The sequence below is a fragment of the Anser anser genome, assembly GCF_964211835.1.
Source record: "Anser anser genome assembly, chromosome: Z".
Taxonomy (NCBI): Eukaryota; Metazoa; Chordata; class Aves; order Anseriformes; family Anatidae; genus Anser; species Anser anser.
Genome location: NC_139723.1, coordinates 39,817,936 through 39,843,851, shown reverse-complemented (window position 1 = coordinate 39,843,851; position 25,916 = coordinate 39,817,936). Strand labels below are relative to the sequence as shown.

The 25,916-nt window shown below is 38.1% G+C and overlaps 1 protein-coding gene across 1 annotated transcript in view; it reads right to left on the bottom strand.

Moving 5' to 3' along the window:
- Positions 1 to 25,696, bottom strand: part of SHC3 (SHC adaptor protein 3) — a 68,192-nt gene extending 42,496 nt beyond the window's left edge. The window contains exons 1-2 of the mRNA XM_083815994.1: positions 24,669 to 25,696; positions 583 to 653 (exon numbers count right to left, since the gene is read on the bottom strand). Of these exons, the coding sequence (XP_083672120.1) occupies positions 583 to 653; positions 24,669 to 25,208 (611 nt within the window). The 5' untranslated portion in view covers positions 25,209 to 25,696. The remainder of the gene's footprint in view (positions 1 to 582; positions 654 to 24,668) is intronic.
- Between the last annotated feature and the right edge of the window lie 220 nt (positions 25,697 to 25,916).

Sequence of the window (25,916 nt, the reverse complement as noted above, 5' to 3'; positions counted from 1 at the left end):
ACAAATAAATGATTAACATTTTTGGAGGACCCACAGGGCCCCCTTCAAAGCTGATATATGCAAGTGTAACTCAAAGTCAATGCATGTAGTTCATGAGAATTGCATCCAAGCCTAAAAATAAGTATTTTTTTGTTCACATTTAATAAAGGAAATATTTATCTGTCTATAGTACAAAAATGTTTTATGATAGACTATTAGTGACAGTAAGACATCTTAAAGAGCTGAAATTCAACAGTTGTTTCAATTCATATCATTTTATGTGCGTTTCTTTGAAAGGGATTGCTGCCAGAATGTGTCTATGGCCATTTGAAACTGTGGTCTCCACTCACTAGAAGACACCAACACCATGTGGTGTTGATGGGGGGGATGGGGACAGGAGGATTTGATGGGGAGAGAGGATCCTTAAACTTCACGGGAACTGTATTGGTATTAGGTGAGATATTTCCCTGTAAAAGCAAAATAAAACGCAGACTTAAGGTATCCAAATATATTTAGTATGTATTTTTGCTATTTTTCTGACCTTTCCTCTTTGGGGACGCAATTCAGAATTGACTTTAAAAAAATTCTTGTACAAAGTCTTACCTTGTAATCTGTGTTCTCGTATTGAAGTCAAGAGATCTCATTGAGCGTAAGACTTCTATACACCCCAAGTACTGTAAGGAAAAAAAAAAAAAAACAGTTGAAAAAAATATTATAATAATTCTTGAGTTTTAGGAGAAAATGCTCATTGAAAGACATTGTACAATTTTTATTTTTACGTTTGTTTTATCCTAACTGTCAGGTAGGTTTTTATCATTATGTACTTGTACATCACAGATTTCTTCCATAAACATTTTATTTCATTTAAATCTCAAGTTTGGTTCAACTTATTTTTTATGTTTAATCTAATCTGTGTAATACCTTGTTCATGATTTGTTGATGGGATTTTTAATTTTCCCCTGTCTTAACTGTTCAATATTATATGTAAAGTTAGTCAAACTAAAAATAATATTAATGAAAAAGGAAGTGTGTTGAAGCAAATCCATCTAGCATTGATTAGTGGAAAAATCCAGGGACAGATGGAATTTAACATTTTCATTAATGACACTGATAGGAAAATCCTAAGAAAATACGTTAATACCAAATGCCGGAAAATGTCTTCAACAGAGGCCTCTCTTCAAGAGAGGGTGGACATGAGTGTTGGCTAATGGTCAGAAAAAGGCCAGACAGATTGTCCCAGATATCTGCCCTGTATCTCTGTGAAAAAGAGGAAGTAGGGTTAGAAACTATGTTAAAATGTAATGTGAATCTTCTGGACTTGCTTCCAAAAGCAGGCATTATTTGCATCTGCTAAAACTTACTTGCAGCTGCAGCTCTCGCCAGGTATTTGTATTGTGGCTTTGTACAAACCAGCTCATGAAGGGCATATCTGACAGCAGTATCTTAGTATGAATGTTAAGCACTCAGCCACTCACCTGACTTTTGAAAATTAGGGGAAACTGGGATGATTCTTTAGATAATGAACCTGGTAATGTTATTTTAGCACTGTGTTTTTATCAGCAAAATATTTATTTGCAGTGTAATGAAATCTAAAACTGGTGCAAAAATCAAGAAGACCAGCATTCTGTGTCTGTTTTTTCACTGAAAAAAACGATCTGTTGATTATCAGGATCTTTACCAGTGTTTTTTCTATAGAAAAATGTATATCTCAAAGTGTTTACAAACGAAGGAAATTTCTTGGTTTCAGAAGTACATTATTATTTCACTAATTTCTATCGAATGTTATTGTCATTATAACAGTGAATAATATAAACTAAAATATAAAGTTACTCTTATTCATTAAAATGCTCAAATTTGGATTATAGTAGCCCATAGTTTCTGGGAAGGTGTTTTTCAAGATCAATTTCCTGGACTTTTTTTTTTTTTTTTAGAATTCTCCTGCAATTTTATCTTAGATTTTTGAATAGTTTGTAAAATCATCAGAGAAATTATGTTATTATAGAGATCCTGGCACACGGAGCTTTCAAAATAAAGGTTGTACTTTCAAGATTTTTAGATTATCAGCACTCTTCTACTCTTCTATCAGTACAAGATTAGGTAACCCCATGTATCTTATTACAAGTAGATTCCTTTTTAAATACACTTCTGCCTGAGTACTAAAAGCATCCAGAACAACATTTTCATTCTCTGATGCAAGAAGTTAAGGCATTAACTCATTTTTTAAGTATCTCAGAGGGTGATTAAATTTTCTTGGAGATGAAGTTAATTAAGCATCAATTGAGATTCTCAGATGAACTCAGTTAAGTTATGCCAATATATAGCAATGGAAGATGTTTTCCTCTACTCTTTGCATCATTTTATTTTAGTGCTATGATGCTTTTATAGATAATTTTTCCAAATATTTATGTCATATGAGATATTTTTACTATGAAATATGCAGTAAAGTGGTATAACTATTCAAAGGCATGCCAATGATTGTTTGTTACTGAAATACTTGGTTTCCATTATCTCTTCAACACATTCATTTAGACTGCTCGATACTAAAAGACTTTTGGATTGCACTTGTTCCTTCACTGGTCTATATTTGCCACAGGTTTCTTAAAGCTAGATAATAGTGCAATTTTGAGAACTGGGCTAACATTTTAAAAGCAAACTCTGAAAGGTAGTTTGACAAGTACATGCAGGCGTGCAAATAAATACACAAACACGTGTGCATACACATATCGAAGTAAACACACAAGTAATTAGACAAATACCCATAAACGTACTTAGAAGGCGTGCATTTAGACTCCTTTGAGTCATACTACCTGATCTGCATTAACAAAAGTAGAGACAAAACCAGACTGAAGGAAAGTCAAATGGAAAAATTATCCTGTACTTGTTTTATGTATAGCATGAAGACAGCTGAACACAACATAGTAAGGCTTGCAGTATTCCTGACTGATAAGGCAAAGATGGCAATTGATTTTCTGGGATAAAAGATGTGAACACTTAATCACCACGGCATGTTTTCAAGTAATGAAATTACTATAAAAACTGACATTCAAAAGGTCCAAAGGCCAACTACAGGGACATATAACTCACCTACTGCTATGCTTCAATTATTCCCCAAGACCAACACTGCTCTCTAAAAATATCCATTTGAAGTACATCCTGACAAGGATCCACAGAAAGGAGACATACAACCAAGATAGCAAGTAAATAAATTATTCATTTATTTCAACAAATATATATCCTGATTAAAAAGAAATGCTATCTTTTGCTTTAGGCATTCCATGAAACATTTAAAATATCATTATAAAACAGTCTACTTCTAAAAAAGCTCTTCTTCACCCAACAATTAATATATATTCTAATCAGTCAGCTACTGTGCACTATGATATTTATGAACTCCCATTATCATCCTCCCTCTCATTGCTCAGGAAATAAGCACACCAAGATGCAGCCCACCTTGAAGTAGGAAAATTTGGGACTACCAGTTCCAAGCTCTCTCAAATAATGTTCTACCTTCTGTCTTCTTTTTCATATCTGAATGAGGTTCAGGGTTGCCTACCTTCACTGGATGGTACTGTGCCCTGCGGATACATCTTTCAGATGAATGAATGCCTTCCCACTCAGAGGTTTTAGACTCATAGCCAACACCTTGTGTTCTAATTGGCATCTTGCAGGAGACTGATATGAATCTGAAAGAACAGTGTCATGTACTCCTGGGATCATGTCTCTTACTGTGTGAGGTTCCAAAATCTTGAAATCTTGAGTAGTCTTTTTTTTTTTTTTTTTTTCCAGGTAAATATCATACTTTCCAGATTTCTAGTTCATCACATAGATGAAGATTTCTTCCATATTCCCTAAAGTATGTCTGTCTTCTCTATGACTCAGTCAGAAAATTCTTGTTTAACAACTGAAAATTTTTACGGTATCCAGTGTCAGAAAGGATATCAAGTTCTCTCACCATGTGTCAGAAACAGACCGTTCAACAAATTAGGGTTGAATGCATTCATGTGTGTGAAGCAAAGAGGAAAGGTAAGTGTGGGTAGTCACCATCACAGTTGCCTTTTTCCCCTCAAACACAAAAACCTTGCTCAGTGTTCTGTAACACCATTCAAAACACCAAGTTACTGGAAGAAATCTTCCTCTCTGAGTCAGAAGCTAGTAGCAGCAACAGCAGCAAACATTTTTATAAAAATGTGACAAGATGTAGCCACCTACGGCACTGCAGTAGTCCAGCCTGGGAGGAATGAATGCTCGAATGTCAGGTGCACAGGCAGTACCTACTAGCAAAGAAATTTCTGCCCAAAACATGGGTAGCAGGAAGATACACCCATCACCCACTCTCAGACAAAAGAAGGACATGTAATCCCTGAGTCTAAACTAATGGAGTATCATTAGCTCACCAAAACAGCATGGTTATTCACAATAAATTAAGACAGACAGGTTTTAATCTGTGCAACCAGCTGCCTGTCATAAATCTGAGTGGCTCACAGCACTGCAGATTGCACCTGCAATATACAGAGCATCGTGCAAGTTATATAAGAGATAACATGGTTACATCAGCAAACAGACATGCACTTGGTGTAGTTTGCCATAAATTATCCGGTGCCTTCAAATACTGATGTATCCAAAATCAGCTCTAGCATTGCATAAGTGTTGATAATAGCCTGGGTGCTCAAAGAAAAATGGAAGTAGCATCCTGTGATTCTGAGTGGTGTATATGGATCTAATTTTTGAAAACAGAAAGCCCTGAACCATATTGTAAGGTACACTGTAATAAGTCAGACAATTCAGTTCAAGTTTTTCACCCTCAGGCTTAGCCTGTGTTTTTATTTAGGAAGTATGCAAAAGTGAACATCTTTTTACTTGCCACATCTGTTCCTCATGTGTATTTAGAGTCATATCCCTACACTTTCATTGTTCATTATTTCTTTCTTCCTTTCCTTCCTTCTTTCTCTCTCTCTCCTTCCTTCCTTCCTTCCTTCCTTCCTTCCTTCCTTCCTTCCTTCCTTCCTTCCTTCCTTCCTTCCTTCCTTCCTTCCTTCCTTCCTTCCTTCCTTCCTTCCTTCCTTCCTTCCTTCCTTCCTTCCTTCCTTCTTTTTATTCTTGTTAGGCAAGGAGCTAGTCTAGAATTATGAGATGCCAAAATATAAATTGCCAGTTAATATGAATTGACTATTGTTAGTTAAGTCCACTCAAGGACTCCCGTATTTCAAAACAAGAGCTTTTATTTCAAGTTCAAATTATTTTTTTTCTAACACAACAAGCATTTATTTCTGCATTGAAATGGCAGTTCATCCTAATTTCAGGCATTGTCATTAACAGCCCAAGGGGTTGGGTAAAGAGCACTAAGAGTTCCATAATGTTCCGTAATACTTACAACTTCTTTGTGAGCTTGCTGTCTACCCTAAACACCAAATTCTTCATGTCTAGATACACCCTAACAAGAAGGGTATCATACAAAAATTGTAACAAATTGTAACTTGTTTTCAATATAATAAATTTGTCTACATGTAACTTAGAACCCAATCAGATATCCATACTGTTGATATCAATATCGATGAATGAAAAAGAGAAAACCAAAACAAAACAAAAGCAACCCAAATCCAAGCCAGAGAGTGCAGGTTTAACTATGAGTATCTTACAAAATGAGTTTTTCTCTCTGGCAAATGAATGAGGAAGAATTAACCAGAACCCTTGTAATATCACATTATACCACTTTCTAAGCTTAACTGAATTTGCAGTGCCCACTTACTAAACCACTTAAGTGAAGAAAAAAGAAAAAAAAAAGAAAAAGAAAAGAAAAGAAAAAGGAACTGCAATCAGGTGTTCCCATTAATAAAATTAGCTAAGTAAAAGAAAACTAATAAAAAGTGCCAAAAATACTTCATAATCTTTTAAAAGTTTGCTTTAACTTAACATTGATTATCTTGAATATCTTAATGGTTTGAGTGAGACATCCACCACAAATTACTTACTCAGTTAATCAACACAAAAAGAAAAGATAGCTTATCATAAATGTATTTGCTCCTCCATTTCATAATGAGATTGTACCTTAGTTGTATGTACATTGAGAAGCTACATAATACATATATACATAATACAGGTACATAATAGCAGTAAATCTGTTAATTTTGTGAAGACAGTGGAATCTTAGAAACACAGAAGCATTGTAATTTCATTAAAATGTTGAAATTTTAATAATAATAAAAAAAAGTGAGAAAACAATAGTTTTCTGAAATACTTCAGGGACATCTGGCAATAATAAAATCCTTGGTAAAATCTATAAAATAGCCCCCTGATTGTCCTGTCTTTTGGGTACCACATATTACCCATCCACTAACAAAGGCAGTGAGAAGTCATTGAAGTCACCTGGGTCTACTAATATTGTAGCAATAGAGTCCTTGCTATTTTTTAATGCAAATCGGATACAGAGTTCTACCTGGAATTTGAAATACGTAATTAGCCGTTCAGTTACACATAGCAAAATGGCACACAGCAGGAGGACATTTCCTTCCACATCTACATGAGGAAAGTTAACTGCTCAACATTCTTGCAGACAAATCTATCCTTACTCAGGCAGTCTGTATAAGGAGGACATAAAGCATTCAATGCCAATAGTTGGGCACATTTTGTGCATGTGATGTGGTGTTCACTCCCCTGCATGAGGCTAGTGCATCGGATTTCTGTGGGACACACAAAGGTCTGGAGGCACTGCTCTGCATCCAAATAGCTGTGGTTGTCCTCTTTTTAATATGAAATACTGGTTCTTCATCCCGATCATAAAAAATGGCTCATGCATAAAAAAGTGGTCTCCCTCCCTTCTTTACTTACAATATCTGTGAACTCCAAACCACCTGGTCTCTTATTGGGAACACAAAATTAAAAGAAGGAATGACGGAGAGTGTGCTATGTAGCAGTGAGGACGCATTGCAAGTCCACAAAACCAATAAAGCTCTTCAGGAGTTTCCTCATAAGAACAGTTACTTTTAACTGCATTCATTTGCTATATGATTAGTCTGTAACCACAGCTAATGCTGACAGGTATTTGCAGTTCTTATGTATGTTTGGGTAAAATATTTTTTTCTTACATAATGATATAAAATATGATGTGCTTACACAGCAGCTTAAAAAGCCTAAATCCTCTTGCCAGTTAGCAGAAAGACTTTCAGACCCATCTAAAGCAGGTAAATGGTTCATTTAGTTAGGTTAAGTAGGTCTTGAATTCACATCGAATAAAAGGACCACTTTAGAAATATGGGTATTGGGAAGACATCTCTACACAGCACAGGCTGAAGCTGTGCCATACATACTCCATCAGTACAGTAGACAAGAGTTAGCATATGAGCTGATATCATGATCAGTTGTGAGTACTGAACACTGTGGGAAGCTCCCAAGGCTGAATTTACACTTGAAAACTTTTAAATACAGAATTAACACATTTATGCTGAAAAGGAGTATATATAAAGGGAATTCATACACATGATGATAGAGGCTCAGACACTGATCTGTAACCTAGACCATTGTGGGAGCTCGTTAAATCTTGCTGGACTCAAGGGTCAGCTATTGCACTGCAGCTTTGGACCTGCTTCGAACCTAAACCAAAACAAGACACACACAGAAGTTTAGGGAGGTTTTTCTCCATATCACCAAAAAAGTTAGCATTTTCTAAAAACCTGCACTCTAAATGTGAAACTTTTTTTTTCTTTTATTTATTTATTTATTTGTTTGTTTTTAACCTTAGCACGTTTTAAGAGGCTGTTTGTGAAACCGCAGGTAAACCTTCTCCTGCTTGTAAGCAAAGAATGGGTGTGTGCTGTCCTGCCACCACTGTACCCCAGTTCTGGCACCGTGGATATCTGCAGGACACCCCTTTTTTGCAGGTCCTGCTGATTAGGCAAAGTGCTAACTGTGGAAAAGGGGCTGCCTTTGGCAAACATGGGCTAACATCTCCTGAGCAGATAGCAGCACAGTGAGAATAAGGGCTCAGCATACACGCAGCCATTCAGAGTTGTGTCAGAGTACCTAGATATTTTAAGCAGAAGGATAGAATAGAAGATTAGCTCTGTGACATTTCTAATGTAGGGTGAGTTACAATATTAGAAAAAGCTGTGGGCAGAAGGAAGACGGGATATTCAGAGAGAAATAAATTTATATGAGCAGCAGTCAGAGAGCTTCGAGTCAGCTGTTAGAGATTTCAGTTTCTCTGGTAGTTTGGGATAAAAATATTTGCCTTTAAATGTTCTACTTAGCTATCAAGTAAAATGATATCAAAATCTTACATAACATGAATGTTATCCTGCACATGCATGTTATAAAGTAACATAAAATATTTTTACAGTCCATTCTTTGAAATTTCATCAGTCTTCTGTCTAAAAAATATACTCTTGGCTACACAAAGAAGTATGCACATTTTTCAGAGATTTCTGCTACATACACACTTTCTGAATACCCAAACTAATCCTCTCCAGCAATTATGTCCTGCAGTATAAGGACTGCACCAAGCCAGAGGAACCCCACAGTGTTGTATTGAGACATGTCTGGAGCTAGAGAGGGCTGAGAGGGTCCCTATCCACATGTTCTTGAGGAGAGAGCAGTATATCCTTCCAGCCCCTACACAGCCTCGTGTCCCTCCCTTCACCCAGAACAAGGCACTTCTTCAGGACTACCTCTGAGGGTGCCTGATGCCTCTGCTCCATCAGCATATGCCAAAGGGAAATGCTCTGCTTCACTGCCCTGTGCTTCCCCAGTATCTGCATAATGGTGCACCTGCTCCAGGGCTCAGCAATGCTGTAGGAAAGAAACATTGGCTGCCTTATTCTGAATGAGGAAAAGGCCCTATATTTAGACATTGTCAGAATCTAACACTAAAAATGTGTCATAAACATATGCTATTCTGAAAAACAGATAAGCACTCTTCTGTGCTTTCATACTCTTGCAGTTGGTGATTTTTATACCAGTAAGTAATCATGTATAGAGCTTTACAGTGAACCAATATGTCCCCCAAAGGGTTTTTTCTCATTAAAGAATGTGTGTTCTAATCCAGACAGAAAACTCTAAGTAAGAATTGATTGGATGGAAGTGGAACGGAAAATCTAAAAACACATCTTCTTCAGGGTTTAACTACAAATAAGCCTTGACTCTTCAGCTGTAAATTTATCATCACGAATTGCTCCATGAGACAAGTAAACCAACAGGTCTTCTGAACTAGTACAAACAATGATGGATATGGCTGTCAATAGGTTTGCATTTCTCCCAAAAATGGGTAGTTCCCTGCTTCAACAAAGAGCAAGAGGAAAACAAAGCATTCCCAATAATATCTCCCAATTTTGACCAACACCTACATCTTTCCTATTTTGTCTTGTAAAATAACTGGCTTCAGTAGAGTTAAAATACTATAAATATCCCTTTATATGCAGACTTTTTAACAGTTCTTGACTGGTGAAGGTTAGCCCATTCTTTCAACAAACAGTCTTATCCTAACAAGGCTCTGAGCTCCGGTGCAGGTAAGTTCTGCAACGGAGCAGGGGACTGTAGCGCACAGGGTTGTTTCCTGCACTGGGGAAACATCAGGGGAGTGCAGAGACCTGCCAGGAACCAGAATCTCCCATGAGAGTGGCTGATGAGTCTTGGGCCAGGCCAGGAGTAGTGTTGATCAGCCCCCAGCCATACAAAAAGCAGACTTAGGAGCATGTCAGCCAAGTTGTGGAGGGCAGATTGCGTGGGCAGGAACAAGGGGAGGTCCCCTATTCTTGAAGGCCAAGTGGGAGACTCCATGTACCCAGCAACTGGGCACCATTCTGTGATCATCTGCGCTTGTCAAAGGCACTCATCCTACCTGACCCTCAAGGCAGAATGGTGGGCACTTGTTTGAGAGCAAAGGCTGCAGCTTCTTCTGCAGGCCTTGCACCATCTACACCAGCAGTGGCCAATGCCTCCATCCAGTTGGAGCTGCTGAAGGGCGGGGCTGCAGTGCAGAATTCTGACTGATGGAAGTGCCTAGACCTTTCTCGTGGGGCAGGAACTGGTGGCAGAGCTTCCTGCAAAAGGTGTTCCTGGGTGGAGGACTTCCTGCACCTGAGGCAGAGCTACAGAAAGCAGTGAGAAGGCTGTGTGGCATCAGGTATGCTGAGGAGGAGTTAGATAGCTGGTTACAGGTGCAGTCTTCAGTGGGCCCACAACCCACAGACAAATCTCCCCCAGCACACACACAAGGGAGAGATGCCAATATCACAAAAGAATGAAAGCTTGCAACGGCAAGGAGCAGCAGGAGGAAGAGTCTTTCCCCAAAGTCTGAGTGCAGAGCCACTTCAACCCTCTGCAGGCTGAAGAGGAGACACCCATAACATCAGGAGAGATGCTAGAGCTGGCTAAGCCAGCACAATATGCACAACCAAGAAAAGGCAATGGGTGGTAGTAATAGGCAACTCTTTTCTGAGAGGTACAGAGGCACCCATTTGCTGACCTAACACACGATCCAGAGAGGTGTGTTGCTTACCAATAGCTTGTATAACGGATGTCACCAAGAGACTACCAAGCCCCTTATACAGCCTATTAACTCTTATCCGCTGCAGTTGTTGCATGTGGGCACCAGTGATGCTGCCAGGAGCAGTCTAAGGAGTGCCAAGAAGGACTGCAGCGCCCTGGGAATGGTGTTTAAGAGTCTCTGGAGTGCAGGTAGTATTTTCCTCAGTCCTTCCGGTCAAAGGGAAGGAATTTGAAAGGGCCAATTGAATCTGGAAAATCACCAGATTGTTACAGGAGTGGTGCCACAGCCAGGTTTCTGGAATGCATTGATAACTTCCTTCTCCAAGTGGTAGAGAAGCCAATAAAGAGAGGTACTATTCTGGACCTCATTCTCACCAACAAGAAGGGGCTAGTGGGGAATGTGAAGCTCAAGGGCAGCCTTAGCTGCAGTGACCATGAAATGGTGCAGTTTAGGATCCTGAGGGCAGTAAGCCCTCTACCCTGGACTTTGGGAGAGCAGACTTTGGCTACTTCAGGAATCTGCTTGATAGAGTACCATGGGACAAAGATCTGGAGGGAAAAGGGGCCCAACAAAGCTTGTTAGTATTCAAAGCTTACATTCCCAAGCTCAAGAACAGTGCATCCCAACAAAGAAGAAGTTGGGCATAATGCCAGGAGGCTTGCATTGACAGACAAGGAGCTCCTGGACAAATCCAAACGCAAAAAGGAATATTATAGATGGTGGAAGCAAGGACAGGTAACCTGGAAGAAATATAGAATAATTGTCCAAGCAGCCAGGGACCAGTCAGGAAAGCTAAAGCCCTATTAGAATTAATTTTGTCCAGAGACATCAAGAAATATTTTTAAAGTAAACTGATATTTTTAAAGTAAACTGATAAAAGGAAGACTAGGGAAACTGTGGGACATGGGAGAGCAGTTTACGTGGGATATGGAGAATGTTGAGATATTCAGTGACTTTTTTGCCTCAGTCTTCACTGGCAAGTAGTCAAGACACTTAGCCCACGTCACAGAAGACAAAGGCAGGGAGTGGCAGAATGAGTAACCACCCACTATAAGAGAAGAGCTGGTGCACAAGTCCTTGGGACCTGATGAAATGCATCTATGGGTACAGAAGCAACCGGCAGACGTAATCATCTTTCCATCATATGTGAGAAGTTGTTGCAGTCCAGTGAAGTTACCAGAGACTGAAAGAGGGGAAACATAACCCCCCTTTCCAAAAAGGCAAAAAAGGGAGACCCAGAGAACTACAGGCAAGTCAGTCTTGCCTCTGTGCCCAGCAACATCATGGAGCAGATCCTCCTGGAAATTATGTTAATGCACATGGAAAATAAGTAGGTGACTGGGGATGGCCAACATGGCTTCACTAAAGGCAGATCGTGCCTGACAAATCTGGTGGCCTTCTACAACAGGGTTACGGCATTATTGGATAAGGGAAGGGAAACTGATGTCATCTACCTGGACTTGTGCAAACCATTTGACACTGTCCTATGTGACATCTTTGTCTCTAAATTGAAGAGATGTGGTTTTGATGGATGGACGAGTGGGTAAGGAATTGGCTGGGTGGTCATACTTTAAAAGTTGCAGTCCATGCTTTGATGACCAAGTGGAGACCAGTGACAAGTGGTGTTCCTCAGGGGCTGGTACTGGGCTGAGAACTGTTTAACACCTCTGTAAATGACATGGACAGTGGGATCGAGTGCACCCTCAGCAAGTTTTCAGATGACACCAAGCTGAGTGGTGAGGTTGACACATTGGAGGGAAGGGACACCATCCAGAGGGACCTTGACAGGATCAAGAGATAGTCCCATGAGAATACCATGTAGTTCAACAAGGACAAGTGCAAGGTGCTGCACCTGGATTGAGGCAATCCCAAGCACAAACATAGGCTGAGTGGAGAATGGATTGAGAGCTGAGGAGATAGGATTGTTGCTGAGGAGAAGGACCTGGGGGTGTTGGTGGATAAGAAGCTAGACATGAGCCAGCAATGTGCACTTGCAGCCTGGAAAGCCAATCGTACCCTGGGCTACATCAAAAGCAGCATGGCCAGAAGTTACGCTCTCTACAGTTACCTGAAAGGAGGCTGTAGAGAGGTGGGGGTTGGTCTATTCTCCCACGTGCCTAGTGACAGGACGAGGGGGAATGGGCGAAAGTTGCGACAGGGGAGTTTTAGGTTGGATGTTAGGAAGTACTTCTTTACCGAAAGGGTTATTAAGCATTGGAACGGGCTGCCCAGGGAGGTGGTGGAGTCACCATCCCTGGAGGTCTTTAAAAGACGTTTAGATGTAGAGCTTAGGGATATGGTTTAGTGGAGTACTTAGTGTTAGGTCGGAGGTTGGACTCGATGATCTTGAGGTCTCTTCCAACCTAGAGAAATCTGTGAATCTGTGAAAGGGCGAGGGAAGTGGTTCTTCCCCCCTGCTCTGGTCTTGTGAGACCCCACCTGGAGTGCTGTGTTCAGATCTGGAGGCCCCAGCACAAGAAGGCATGGACCTATTGGAATGAGACCAGAGAAGGGCCACAAAATTGGTCAGAGGACTGGAGCACCTCTCTTATGAAGATAGGCTGAGAGAGTTGGGGTTGTTCAGCCTGGAGAAGAGAAAACTCTGGAGAGAATTTATAGTGGCCTTCCAGTACCTAATGGGGGCCCGCAAGAAATCTGGAGAGGGACTTTTCACAAGGGAGTGTAGTGCTAGGACAAGGGGTAATGGATTTAAACTAAAAGAGAATAGGTTTAGATTAGACATTAAGAAGAAATTCTTCACTCAGAGGATGGTGAGGCACTGGAGCAGGTTGCCCAGAGAAGCTGTGGATGCCGCATACCTGGAGGTGATGAAGGCTTGAGCAACCTGGTTTAGTGGGAGGTGTACCCCATGGCAGGGAGGTTGGAACTAGATGGTCCTTAAGGTCCCTTCCAACCCCAACCATTCTATGTTTCTATGATTTGAACATAAGATTCTTTTGCACAACTGTAATAAAAGGATTTAGGAGACAAACACATGTATTTTGTGTGAGATCTATTACCTCCTAGAAATTATTTTTATGACTTATATACTTTTTTTTTTAATTAAAATATTATTTTTAGTATAAATCAATGACATTTTGGCAATTTGTGAAATTTACAATGTACTGCTTCTCTGTTTTGTTCTTTGAACTGAAAGTTTGGATTTTCAGTACCAGTAATGCTGTTAAAATTATACTATTAAATTCTTTTGGGGAAAAAAAGAAAAAAAAAAGAAGAAAAAAAAGATAATCTTCATAAGCTCTTGATTTAATTATCATAGTAGAGTTATAAAGCACTTTCCTAAGAGACTGCAGGGAAATGAGGCTTTCTCTGTATATATGTGCCTTGATATATTTTGATTCACTGCACCAAACAGTAACAGTGTTTGTTTATCACGCAAAGTGCAAAATAATAAAAAGAAAGGTCACGTTTTCAAATTTTCACTGCATGACTGTGAGTCACTGCATATTTGCTAGATGCCTAGCTTTAATCATATAACTCCTTTTACAGAGAATTTCCTGAAGATTTTTATGAAGGCTTTCAATAACATAAGTAAAGGGACACTGACTTCCAGAAGGATCCTAAGATCAATGATAGAACAAAGTGTCTTACATTGACTAATTAATACAGAAAGACTTTTTCATCTAAATTCTTCTTAAGTCTGACTCCCTGCTAGTAGAAATATCAGTTTCTAAACAAAGGAAGGCAAGTATTTTTATCTATGTTTCATGTGATTTTGCTCAAATTATAAATAATCAATCCACCTTAACATGTCAAAAAATCATTTTTATTTTTTATTTTATATATACAAAATAAACACATGGATGTTTTAAATTATATTTATACAGACACCATGAAGTCCATTATATTGACTACAAGTATGCCAAAATATGCGGTGCCACTGTTTTCAGGGATACTTATAAAGAATGATTGGAAAAAAAAAAAAGAAAAAAAAGAAAAAAAAAAGTTATTTCTGAAAAGGCGCATACAAATAAATGTAAGTATATTAATATTTTGTGGACAGTTGTAAGTTAAAAATATGAGCTCTATATATCTATTAATAAAAGGACTTAGATGTTTATATATAAGAAGATACCGAGATTTGCCAACACTGAAAAAGATGGAAACATGTTCTCCTTTCTTTTCCCCACAGAGATCAGAAAATCTTTAAAGTTCTTCTTCAGTAGCTAGGGATTTTTAAAAAGTCCTTAAAGAAAATATGAACATATTCTGAATGCCTTCAAATATTTTTGAGAATAATGCCCAGAAAGAGTGCAGCATTTGCCAAAGAAAACATGCCACCAATATGAGGACAGAAGGATAGAAGGTAGAACAACATCAAGCAATAATTTCTACATCTGTTAATGTAATTCTGAAGTATTATTAAGATTTTACATGACTAAATATTAACAGTTGCTAGGAAAAGGGAAAATCTGAAGAAAAGCTGTGCAACATTGTACAATATTTTCTCCAGACTTCTAAGTATAGTTTTCTTCTGTTGCTAAAATGTATTTTCACTTGGTTTTACTAGAATAAATGGGAATTTTTCTACTTTTTCTGTATCAGAGTTGTAGACAGGAGTAGCTGTAGAGAGCTTCACAAAACATGAGAATGGAGGGCATTTTACCATTAAGGAAAAAACAAAACAAAACTAAAAAAAAAACAAACAAATAAAAATGTATCAAAAGAAGTATCCATTCCAACTGGGATACCTCTATAATTTTCACAAGATATTAATATTGGTTTTACATTTTTCCCTCATGAAAGCCTTCTGGCAGCATCTCAAAATCAAATCATAGGATAATGATTCAGAACTCCTTTAAAAAAAAAAAGGCCAAGGATTCAGCTAGGGAAAGAAGAATATATTTTATCTTATCTTGAAAAGCAATTTCTTAAGTCAACTCTAAGGTCTCATTTCTTGCTAGTAAGGGGAAAGATACTGCTGGGAAGCAAATTTTGATTCTGTCAATTTTCTAATCTCCATCTCAAATGGGGTTGAAAACAACATATCTTCAAAGAAAAGACCTTTTTCTTACTTCTTACTGGTGTGAGGATGAAATAAGATTGCCAACACCTAGCTGAAAAATATTCATACACTGCAGATGCCAAATGGATTGGGCTTTCATAAGATTCCACCAAAAAAAAAAAAAAAAAAGTATCAGCAGTTTTGCACATGCAATATTTCTTTTGTTATTATCTTCTAGATGCATGTTTTTGCATTAAAAAAATAAATCATAAGTGCTAGAATCAGTAGTGCACACATTGGACAACCACTTATACTATCATTTCATATACAAGCATGTTCTGCATTACGCCTCTATTTTTTGGATGTGCCAAAAATTTTAATGAAAAGCAAGCTGCATGTGTAAAAACTTTAATTCTATATTTTCAGGTTAATTTTTTAAGGAATATAAAGCAAGGTGAATGCAGTTACTGCAATGTGATACTAATCACTTACAATGTGCAGTACAATATCACAAATTAAATGTCTCATTTGCACAGATGCATACTTTAATTGAGTGAACACTTTCCAGACTGTTTTGCTTGCTACCTTGAATAACCACTAAGATATATTTCCTTTTAAAGAACCATGAAGATTAGCTGTAGCAGCTTATGTTCTGCATCAGATTTCCTCTAACACAAACATGCAAAAGCTTCTGCAGCCAAAACATTATGCTTCAATAGCTGAACATCTTAATTAGATATTCAAAACCATAAATACAGAGACTGTAGATATATCCCTTTAATAAATAACTTACATTACCTTAGAAATTAAGTAGAACTGCTTAATGAGGAGTATTATTAAAGCACAGAGACAGAAGGTGGAAGATGTAACAGGTGCTTTTCCACTAAGCTGAGTCTAAACCTGAGCTAAGTTTCTGAAAAGCTATACTGATGTTTTCAAAATTGTACATTTGAAGGTGTGATTTTGGAAGGACAGGGTCAGTGTTAAAACAGACAATCCAAAATACACAGGGAGGGAAAGAGAGTCCTTTCATATATCAATGGTACAGGTACCCCTGGTTTTCGTCACATGAGTCTAGCAATTAAAACACGTTTTTATACCTGAATCTTTACCAATCTTCAACTTTCTTGCTCTTAAGAAAATGTACTCGATAGTTGTGTTTGCAGTAAGAGCACTCCACGTATGACTTCCAGTGTGCAGAACAGAGGACATAAGGTTAGAGGCATCACGGGCCAGACTTAAAGCACAACAAATCTCTACAGCCTGTTCATGCAGCAGGGAGGCCCTGAAGAACCCTGGAAGGCTAGGGGTCCACAAGGACTCCCGTAAGGGACTGGAGGCCCACCAGCCTTGCCAGGATCCCTCCCCACAACCCTTGCCAGGGTCCCTGAGTCCAAAGCCAGCTCAGGCAGGGCACCTCCAGCACCCAGCTCCTTCCCCACAGATCAGCTCTGCTTTCGGCTCTTTGGCAGAACTGCACATCCTTCAGGCGAGGTAATGGTTCTATTTACTTAGTGGTCTCTGTTTATTTTTGACTATAAAATTTGTTTACACAAGGTCCAAAATGACAGAAAGATACATCTTCAACAATCAGTATTTTGAGTTTTCTCATCTGGCGTGGACCTGATATTTATCCAATATAACTATTGCTGTAACAAAGGAATGGCTACAAATGATGTCAAATCCAGGGGTAATCAATACCTCATTCTTAAAAATATTTTAAGTAGTCTCATCCCTGTTTCAACTTGAAAAGTCTGCTGCACCAACCTCTAAAGGCTGAGCATCAGTTCTAGTTCTGCAGACATCTATCACATAGCAAACTCTGCCTACCACTGAACAACCTGTACTGAATTTAAGAACTCTGAGCTAAAAAATAAAAATAAAAAATAATAATAATAAAACCATAAATATTGCTAATATCAAGCCATCAAAATACACCAGACAAAGTCTCTAACATGAGCAAAACTTATTGCTGTGCTGCCAGCAGAGCAGCGAGGTTTCAAACTTGGCCCTTGTCAAGCTCATTAATCCTGTGGGTTTTTGTCCTGCCCCAACGTGATTAGGGTAAGAGGAGTAGGAGTAGGAGTAGGCCGGGGTGCCACCGCTTCCTAGCTGCTGCCTCTAGCCCACTTTGGGGTAGATTCCCCACACCTGGACAGTACTTTTTTCACCATGTTTGTAGGGCAACCTCACACTGGAACTCACCACAGCTTGCCCACCCGGCCTCTTCTCTCCATTCCTGCTCACACTTCAGCAGAGAAGCAGGCCAAAGTGAGTGAAACTGCAGCAACGGTGCTCAACACCCGGAAATAAAGTCTGGCCCACGTATTGGGTGGAGACAGTATCATTTTGGAAACACTTTATTTCTAGTGGAGCTAAGGGTACTTTTAAAACACCCTGTGGCAAACTGAAGAAGCTTGTCTATAAGCAAAGGGACAGCTCTGTTTTCGACAATTGCTTCATCAGAGTCATACAGTGTCAAATGCCACTCAGGATGCCGGTTTCCGGTGAGACATGCCCTCCCTTGTATCATTTCTGTGCTAAGAAGAGCAAAATATGGGAATAAAGGCTTATTAGTACAACAGCAAATCCAGGACACAAATGGTGCCAAGCAGTCCCCAAGATACTGTATATCTGTTTCAGTTTTGTCCTTGTTATTTCTGGTATTTGGTCAATTATTGTATCAGATTTCAGGATTTGGTCTGAGATTTTAAAAAAAAAAAAAAAAAGGAGAGAGAGAGATACAGAGAGAGAGAGAGAAAGAGACAAAAAACCCTCTGACAGTAAATATCATGTGGTTGTGTTGTGGGGGAAAAGAGAAAAAAAAAAAAAAGCCTAAGCAGACTTTTCTGTTTACCTCAGACTTTTCTGTTTACCTCACACTATTTTCTTTGTGTCTCTCTGCACCTCATTTATTTTTACTTGTTTTGTATTCTTGCTTGACACTTTCATTTACTTTCAAAGAGTTTTTTCAATCTGTGTTTCATAACTTTTAGCCATGACTTGGCTTGTCAGAGTCAACTTTTTGAGATAGAAATCTTTTCTGGCCCTATGAAAAACTTATTCGAAAAAAATCTAGGGGAATAGCTATCACTTATTATACAAACATGCTAGAATACCCTTATGAAATTGCCCCCATCCCTCTCTAAAATGTACGATGAGTGGCACTTGGCTGCACTGGGCCCCACCATTGTTCCCACTGCAAGTCAGAATGAAGGGCTCTGCCCCAGGCCAGCCTGGCTCAGCCAGAAGTGAAGCTGTGTTGAAGGCTGTCGTGAGTGTGCAGAATTGCATAAAATATGAATACTGCAGGACTGTCCAGAAATGCATGGAAGCAGTATTGAACCACTTGTTTCACTGTAACTATGGAATTTGTTTCATTGCTCTTCCACGGCATGCTTCACCCTGACCGAGCGTCAGCAGCCAGGAAGGACTGCTGTCTCTGGCACTGTCCCAGGCCAGATCTGCATTTTTCCCATAGAATACACCAAGAAAATTTAATACTGATACTTTGTGCATGCACTCCAACTTCCTACAACAAAACAAAGCCAGTCTAGAGCAAAAGAACAGCTAGTGTGCTAATAGAAACATTTCTCAATGGGTTGTGTGGCTGGGTTAAGTGCCCTGTAGCCAAGACAAAAGCCTGTCTTGCCACTAGCAGCAAAGGCATTAGCAGCAAAGAAAGCCATGGGTTTTGTCTGAAGATTTTGTTTTATCCGCATGTTTTCTTTGTATTTGTGGGTGATTTTTACACTGGACACATGATATTCTTACTATAACCATTATTTGAGGACAAGTAAAGAAAACAACAGTGCAATTTCTAAGAGAAAAAACAGAGAAAGAATTCTGGCTGAATGCAGTTTTGCCTCCTAAACCAATTTTCAAAATTTATCTGTGGATTTTAAAACTGTATCATTTTTGCTTTTAAAAAAATGTAGTTCTGAATTCAGCTATTCAAATCAACATTAACAGTGCCCCAATTGTGTCACTTACAAAATAACCCTAGGTGCAGAAATTATGTCAAAGCTTCCATGGCATTTTGGAAATACCCTAGCTGTACTGCCAACCAGACATTCATATTGAGCATTGGATCCTTCAGCACTGAAATGGTTGGGTGCTGTTCTTTCACTGAAAGGTGTGCAAATGTGCAGTAATAATACTTGATTCCTGTAATTAGAATAATATTATAATTAAAGACTCTACTGTATGATTTCTGCTTGTAGGATCTGATTTAATTTCTGCGAGAAACTCTCTTTTCATGTCAGTGCAGTGTACAACAGACCCATGGTATATCAGATGCAGGAAGCTCAAAAAAGGGGTTTTGGACAGAGTAACAAGCATCAATATTATTCTTTTACAGCCCAAACAACAACAAAGCAAATGTGAAGGAATATTGCTGCAAAGTAATATACCCAATGCTGTCTTTGTCACCTATTCCTTTTCTGTCCCTTAATGAAATGCATGCATGCATCTTTAAAATCCAAAATGATGAGCCAGTCTCATTAGTCTTTGAACTCTGGCTAAAACTGTTGGGGTACATGGGACAGCACAATCTGAATTAAAGGCTCAGTGTTCAGTGCTGTTACCGCCATTTGGCTGAAATACAGAACTCACTTCTTTAACACAAACTCATTACAAAGAGGATGTTTTGGGAACGTTTTCCTTATTCATGGAACCACATACACAAAATCCTACTTGCTGGGTTTTTGCTCAGGTCATATCAAACTATCATTGATAAACCATTAACACCACTGCAACTTGAGCAATAGAAGCAGAATTCAAAAATTAAAAAATGAAACAAAATAAATGCTAATTTTTCTACAAGGAAAGATGGTAAATATAGCATCAATCAAAAAGGAAAAAACAAGTCCTGCAGTAATGTTACTATTTTTGAAAAATAAATAAAAAGACAAAAAGTAGGTTGTAAGTTTGACTTTATGTCTATTTAACGGAGTATGAAGAAAGCAAAGAACGCTCTTCTCTTTTTCTTACAGGTACACTGGGTACCTTTCAAACAGCTGGACAAAGAGTACCACCGCAAAGACATAAAGCATTTGTATTTTGCTCCTACTTTAAATGAACAGCAAACTAATTCTTGTTCAAACAGATGGAAAAATAAACATATAAAAAAATAAAAGAAAGAATAATAATAAAAAAAATAAAAGTGAAATGTTCTTCCACAGAGCCCTGAGGTCTTCTGCAGGAAGGCCACATATGTTGCAGTTTCCACCATGTTAGCTCCATTTAAGGCTGTGCTTTGCAGTCTGGGTTAGCCACTAAAAAGGAAAGTGATTTTGTTAACTCGGTGTCTACTTGCAGAGATCTGCTAAAATCATAGCTGTCCTGTATGTAAGGTGAAGGCAATACTATAGTGCAACATAAAGGGATGCAATAAGAGCAAGTAACTCAATAATACGGTTCATACTTAAGCACATACTTAACTTTCCACATATAACAGTATTCTCAATTATTTCAATCAGAATATTCCTGTAAGTTCATGCAAAAATGTTTACAGAACGGAAACCTTCACTTGGTGATATGTTTGAATGGTTTCACAGAAGATATCTGTTTTCCTCATTAGATGTAAATCAGTGTTATCTCCTCCCAAGATATGAATGTGTTAAAATGTTACTGAAATTACACTCTCTATATACTTTGCTATAATCTTAATAACCTAGTTCGCTTTTCACTGTGATATTTGCAAGGGTTGTTGTGCTTCCTTAGGATGAAGTCCTGTTTCCTTCTTCTCCCATATATTATCTTTGTATTTGTACTTACTATGAGATTTACCTGAGTCTTTTCTATACCACTGTCTTCTTTTTAAGGCTCTTTTGGATATATTGCATACATGATTTTAAAATTATATTATAAATTATTTATATTATGTACACTATAAATAAAATATACAGTGCTCTGTCTTTCTTTAGTTTTGAACTGCTGAAGAATAGTGTTTTAAACTCATCAGCACTTACTACAAAACCCAACTGTCAGTTACCTAAAGGCAGATGTACATTTGCCTCTTACCATGATTGTCGATTGTGCTCTGAATTAAATGCACCAAAACTCAAAACATCTATGCCATTACCCAATTGAACTCATCAGTAGGCTTTTATCATTGGAAACAAATAGATTCCATTGAAACATTCAATCGTTGTTACATTACAGAAGTTTGAACTTTTTTATTGTATGTATTTGATTTTTTGACAGCATGAACATTTAAAATCACTCTATAGTAATCAGTCCCTTTGTGGAGAAAACACTAAGCTGTTCAATGACTTCCATCACTGCAAATCATTTCATTTTTTTCATTATTCCATAATTTGTTAAACTGTTCAACAGTACTGTTAAGTAAAATATCTGTGCCTCATCACTTTAAGTCTCAGGTTATGGCTATAGCCAAAGTCTAATTTGCTACACAACTTATTTATTTATATATCTGTGAAGAAATTTTCCCATTAAAATAATGTATAAAAATTGAACGTAAAATCCACAGGGAGAAAAAGAAAATACAGAAAGTGCCCATAGTTTTATGGCTGAAAATAATTCCACCTCAGGAGACCACAGAGATCAGAACACAGTTCCTATTTATCATAACCTTACACTCAATTTTGAGAGTTACAGTTGCACTGCCCATTTTAAAAAATGGCCAAAAAATAAAAAAAAAATAAAATAATAATAATAATTATCAGTACCAAAAAAACAGTTAACAAAATTACACTTTTGCGGGTTTAATTTTGTTGACAATTATAGGCTTAGAAAATAGAAATTAATGGAAAGAGTGTCATAGAAATGTCATAGATTTGTCATACACTGCATGTAGGAACTTTGTTTCTCTTACTTCAAGAGATTCCAATATGAGTTATCAATCTGCCCAGTAGTGACAATTTACCCTGTCCCGTAGATAGTGTTCAAGTTTTGAATGTGGTTTAATGAGAAAATATAATCCAGTGCACATTTGCACACAAAATGGTAAAAGCTTTGCTGGTTAACAACAAATCCAATTTTTGTCTCATTTAACTAATGGCATATGGAATGCTCTGCAAGGCATATGGTACTAATTAAACATGGTACGAGTCCCCCAGATAGTCAATATAGCCATGAGGTATCCAAGGAATGTTTCCCTTCAGTGTACATTATCTATGTATTGATTTGATGGTCTGAATGCATAAAAGCCCTGGGAACTAACAGTGTTTAATGATGTGGGAACTGCACTTCTATTCTTATCTATATGAATGCTGCAGTTGCCAAGGAAAATTCTGAGATACTTAATGAACAGGCAAATTATGGCCTAACCAGGGCTGGTTTATTTTCATTCATTCATTAACCAGTGATTTTGATATTTCTTTTTAACCTTTAACCTTTTAGCCTTTAACCTTTAACCAGAGAACACAAAGTTAAAAATATCACCTGTTTCAATAGAAACAATATTCCATTAAAAAAAATCAATTCCATAAATTCTAACAATAGGAAAAGCACCAAGAACAGAAGTCGTATAGTGTTAATGATTTGTTTTGAAAATTCTAATACATGTGATATGTATAAATACACTTACATATATTTGAAACCAGATGCACTAATTAAAATACTTATTCTAGTATCAGTACCTAGTATGAGTATTAGATATGGGTTCATGTATAATTTTAAATGTAAGTCGACATGTACATAATTTTAATTTTCTTTTCAAGTCAAGCATTTTAGTTTCCTCTGGCATACATAAAGTCAACCACTGAAAAATTTAGAAAATGAATACTGTATTTGTTTTCAGGTAAAACAAACAGCAGCAGTAAATTCTCACAGTGAATGTCTGTCTATTTAGCAAAATAACAAATAAAACAGCTGAATTTCCTGAGATAATGGGAGAATATGTAATGATCGTTAGTCAACTAAAATATCTCAGTGCAAGAGAAGGACAGGGTCTCCACACCACATCTAGCATCAGTGGGACATTTTTATCTAGACACTTCTCGAACAGTAACAGAGCAGCAGTTTGTATTCTGAAAGGTAGCACTGACATTCCTTTTCTTTCGTAGTCCCAGTAAAATTCAAAATAGTCAAAAAGTGCTATTTCAGAGTTCTGGTGCTCTGAATTGGCCAACTGACTCAGTCCACCATCACTTACAAAATGTACTACTAACAGAAAGAAATGAAAACTGCTTCTTAGAGTTTAACTGTTAAATAGGCACCCTGCTATGGATAATGAGACCTGAGAAAAACTGTTAAGAGTTAAGCGACAAGGCTGTCATTCAGTTTTAAAGCATCCTGATACAAAGTCATGCCGTGACTTTTACACCCAAAAGAAGATTAAAATAGACTTGTAATCTTACTAATAGCCTGCTACTAAACAGTTTAACACTTAATATGCAAAAGCCACTCAGCAAATACAGCATGGTGACTGAAGAATGAATTCTGGACAATAACACTGTTTTTACACTTAGTTCAGACTGTGTTGGCAGGTGTAACTAGTATCTTACCTGACTACAAAAAACACTGCATATACCTTATTCTTAAAGGCTCTAATGTAATAGGTCATTTCAAAATGCTTTCAACGCGTACAAAAACATTACCTTAGGAACTTATGATTTGCTGTACTTGACATCAATGAACTGAAAAGAGCAATAACATTTAAGGTGGCTGAATTCTCATTATGTAAAAAAAGCTGCATTTTCCTGCTCTACCCAAAACGGTATTTCTATTTGTGGAACATGATAAGTATTACACTCTGTGCCTTAGTGTTCCAAGATTTCAAATATATTTTTAGTTTAAAAACATATCCTATGCCCTTAAAGGCGTTTTGAAACCGAAATATCATGCAAGATAAACAGTTCTTCATACATCAAGGTGTCTTTCTTTCCTACTGTAGATTGCACCAGACATATTGGAAGCCTATGTATCCAATATATATACAGTATGCTAGATAACACTGAAAACCTAAATTCGGAAGGGGGGGGGGGGGGGGGGGGGGGAACAACCAGAAAAGTAAGAAAAAAGCTTTTAGCTTAAAAACAATATTTTTACCCAGCACTAGAACATTATCTGACAAAAAGCCTATTTGCAGATTTGCTCTAATATAAGAAATTAGCACTGCTTTCGAACCCTGCCTTCCTGCATTTACATACCATGCATTATGCACAGAAAAAAACGGAGCATACAAATAGAGATCCTTTCAGCCTGTCTAGCCTGTCATCAAAACCAGCAGAGAATTTTTCATTGATAAAAACAGAGAATGGAAGAAATCAGACCAACCTTCACAATGTACGTCACACCAGGTCCCAGGATCTTCTCACTCGAGTGCAGCCATCCTCGAGAGGGTTTATTGACAAAACTGCTACTTTGATTCCAGTCTTCACCTCCCGGGTGCATTTCCTCTGATGGTGTTTTTTTCCCCATACTCATCTTGCTCAGGTCCTGCTGAGAACACGAAGTAGCAGAGACAAGGTTACATGTGTTGTCTGAAGCTCCTGCTGCTGAGCTAGAAGCACTCGAGCTTCCCTGCAACTTGGAGACAGCAAGCTCCTTTACTGCAGAGGACAGGTTTTTGATACCCAAAAGGTTGCCTGTGTTAGAGAGTTTCAAGTGGGACACTTTATGGATGAGGGTACACAGGGTTGTGGGTCCATCTTCTTGGTCCTTGCGGAGAACCTCTGGCGAGACCAGGTATGAAGGTGCTGTTGAAGTCGTAGCAACTGCTGAGACCTTGCTGTTCATGGACAAATTGTGAATAAGATCATCAACTGATGTCACCGAATCATTCCTGAAGCGGTTATACTTGGTACGTTGAAGCATGCCCTTCTATCTAGTTTCCTGCATATGTTCTGGCAAATCTGATGCCAACGCAGGAGATGCCTGTGCTAACATAGCAGGCGATTCATAGCAACACGGACAGATAACAAGATTTCGGGGTAAAAAAGCAAGGAGTATAAGGAAGAACAAAAAAATAGATATATTTAAGAAATTTCTTTTGGTTCCACGTTAAGGTTGGGTGAAGTAACAGTTTTCTATGACAGAGATCCCAGTCCTGCTTAGAGCTGCCAACTCGCTCACAGCAAAAGCATGACTCACACAAATGAGAAGGACCCTTTTCAACAAAAGGCTCAGTGAACACTGCAAATCACTTCCTGTAGCAAAAAAAAAAAAAAAAAAGAAAGAAAAAAAGCCATCCACCCACTTACAGCACACCAGCACCAATCAATTCTCAAATTTCCTTTTCCTATCTCCTCAAACAGATATTTCCTTCCAACATTTAATTCCTCCCCCCCACCATCCCTCTTGATACCAAAGGCAATTACCTTTAAAAAGGAATTAACAGCCTTTGTAAAACACCACACTTTATTCTTCTGCTTAAATATTCTTCCACCTCACATATTTGTGAATCTAAAAGAAGACACAATTAGATAACAAATATCTGGTTAATATACACACATATGGATTCCCCTTTTTCCCCCCAGCAAAGCACAGATACCTTGGTTTTCAGAATACCTTTAAGAACACAAG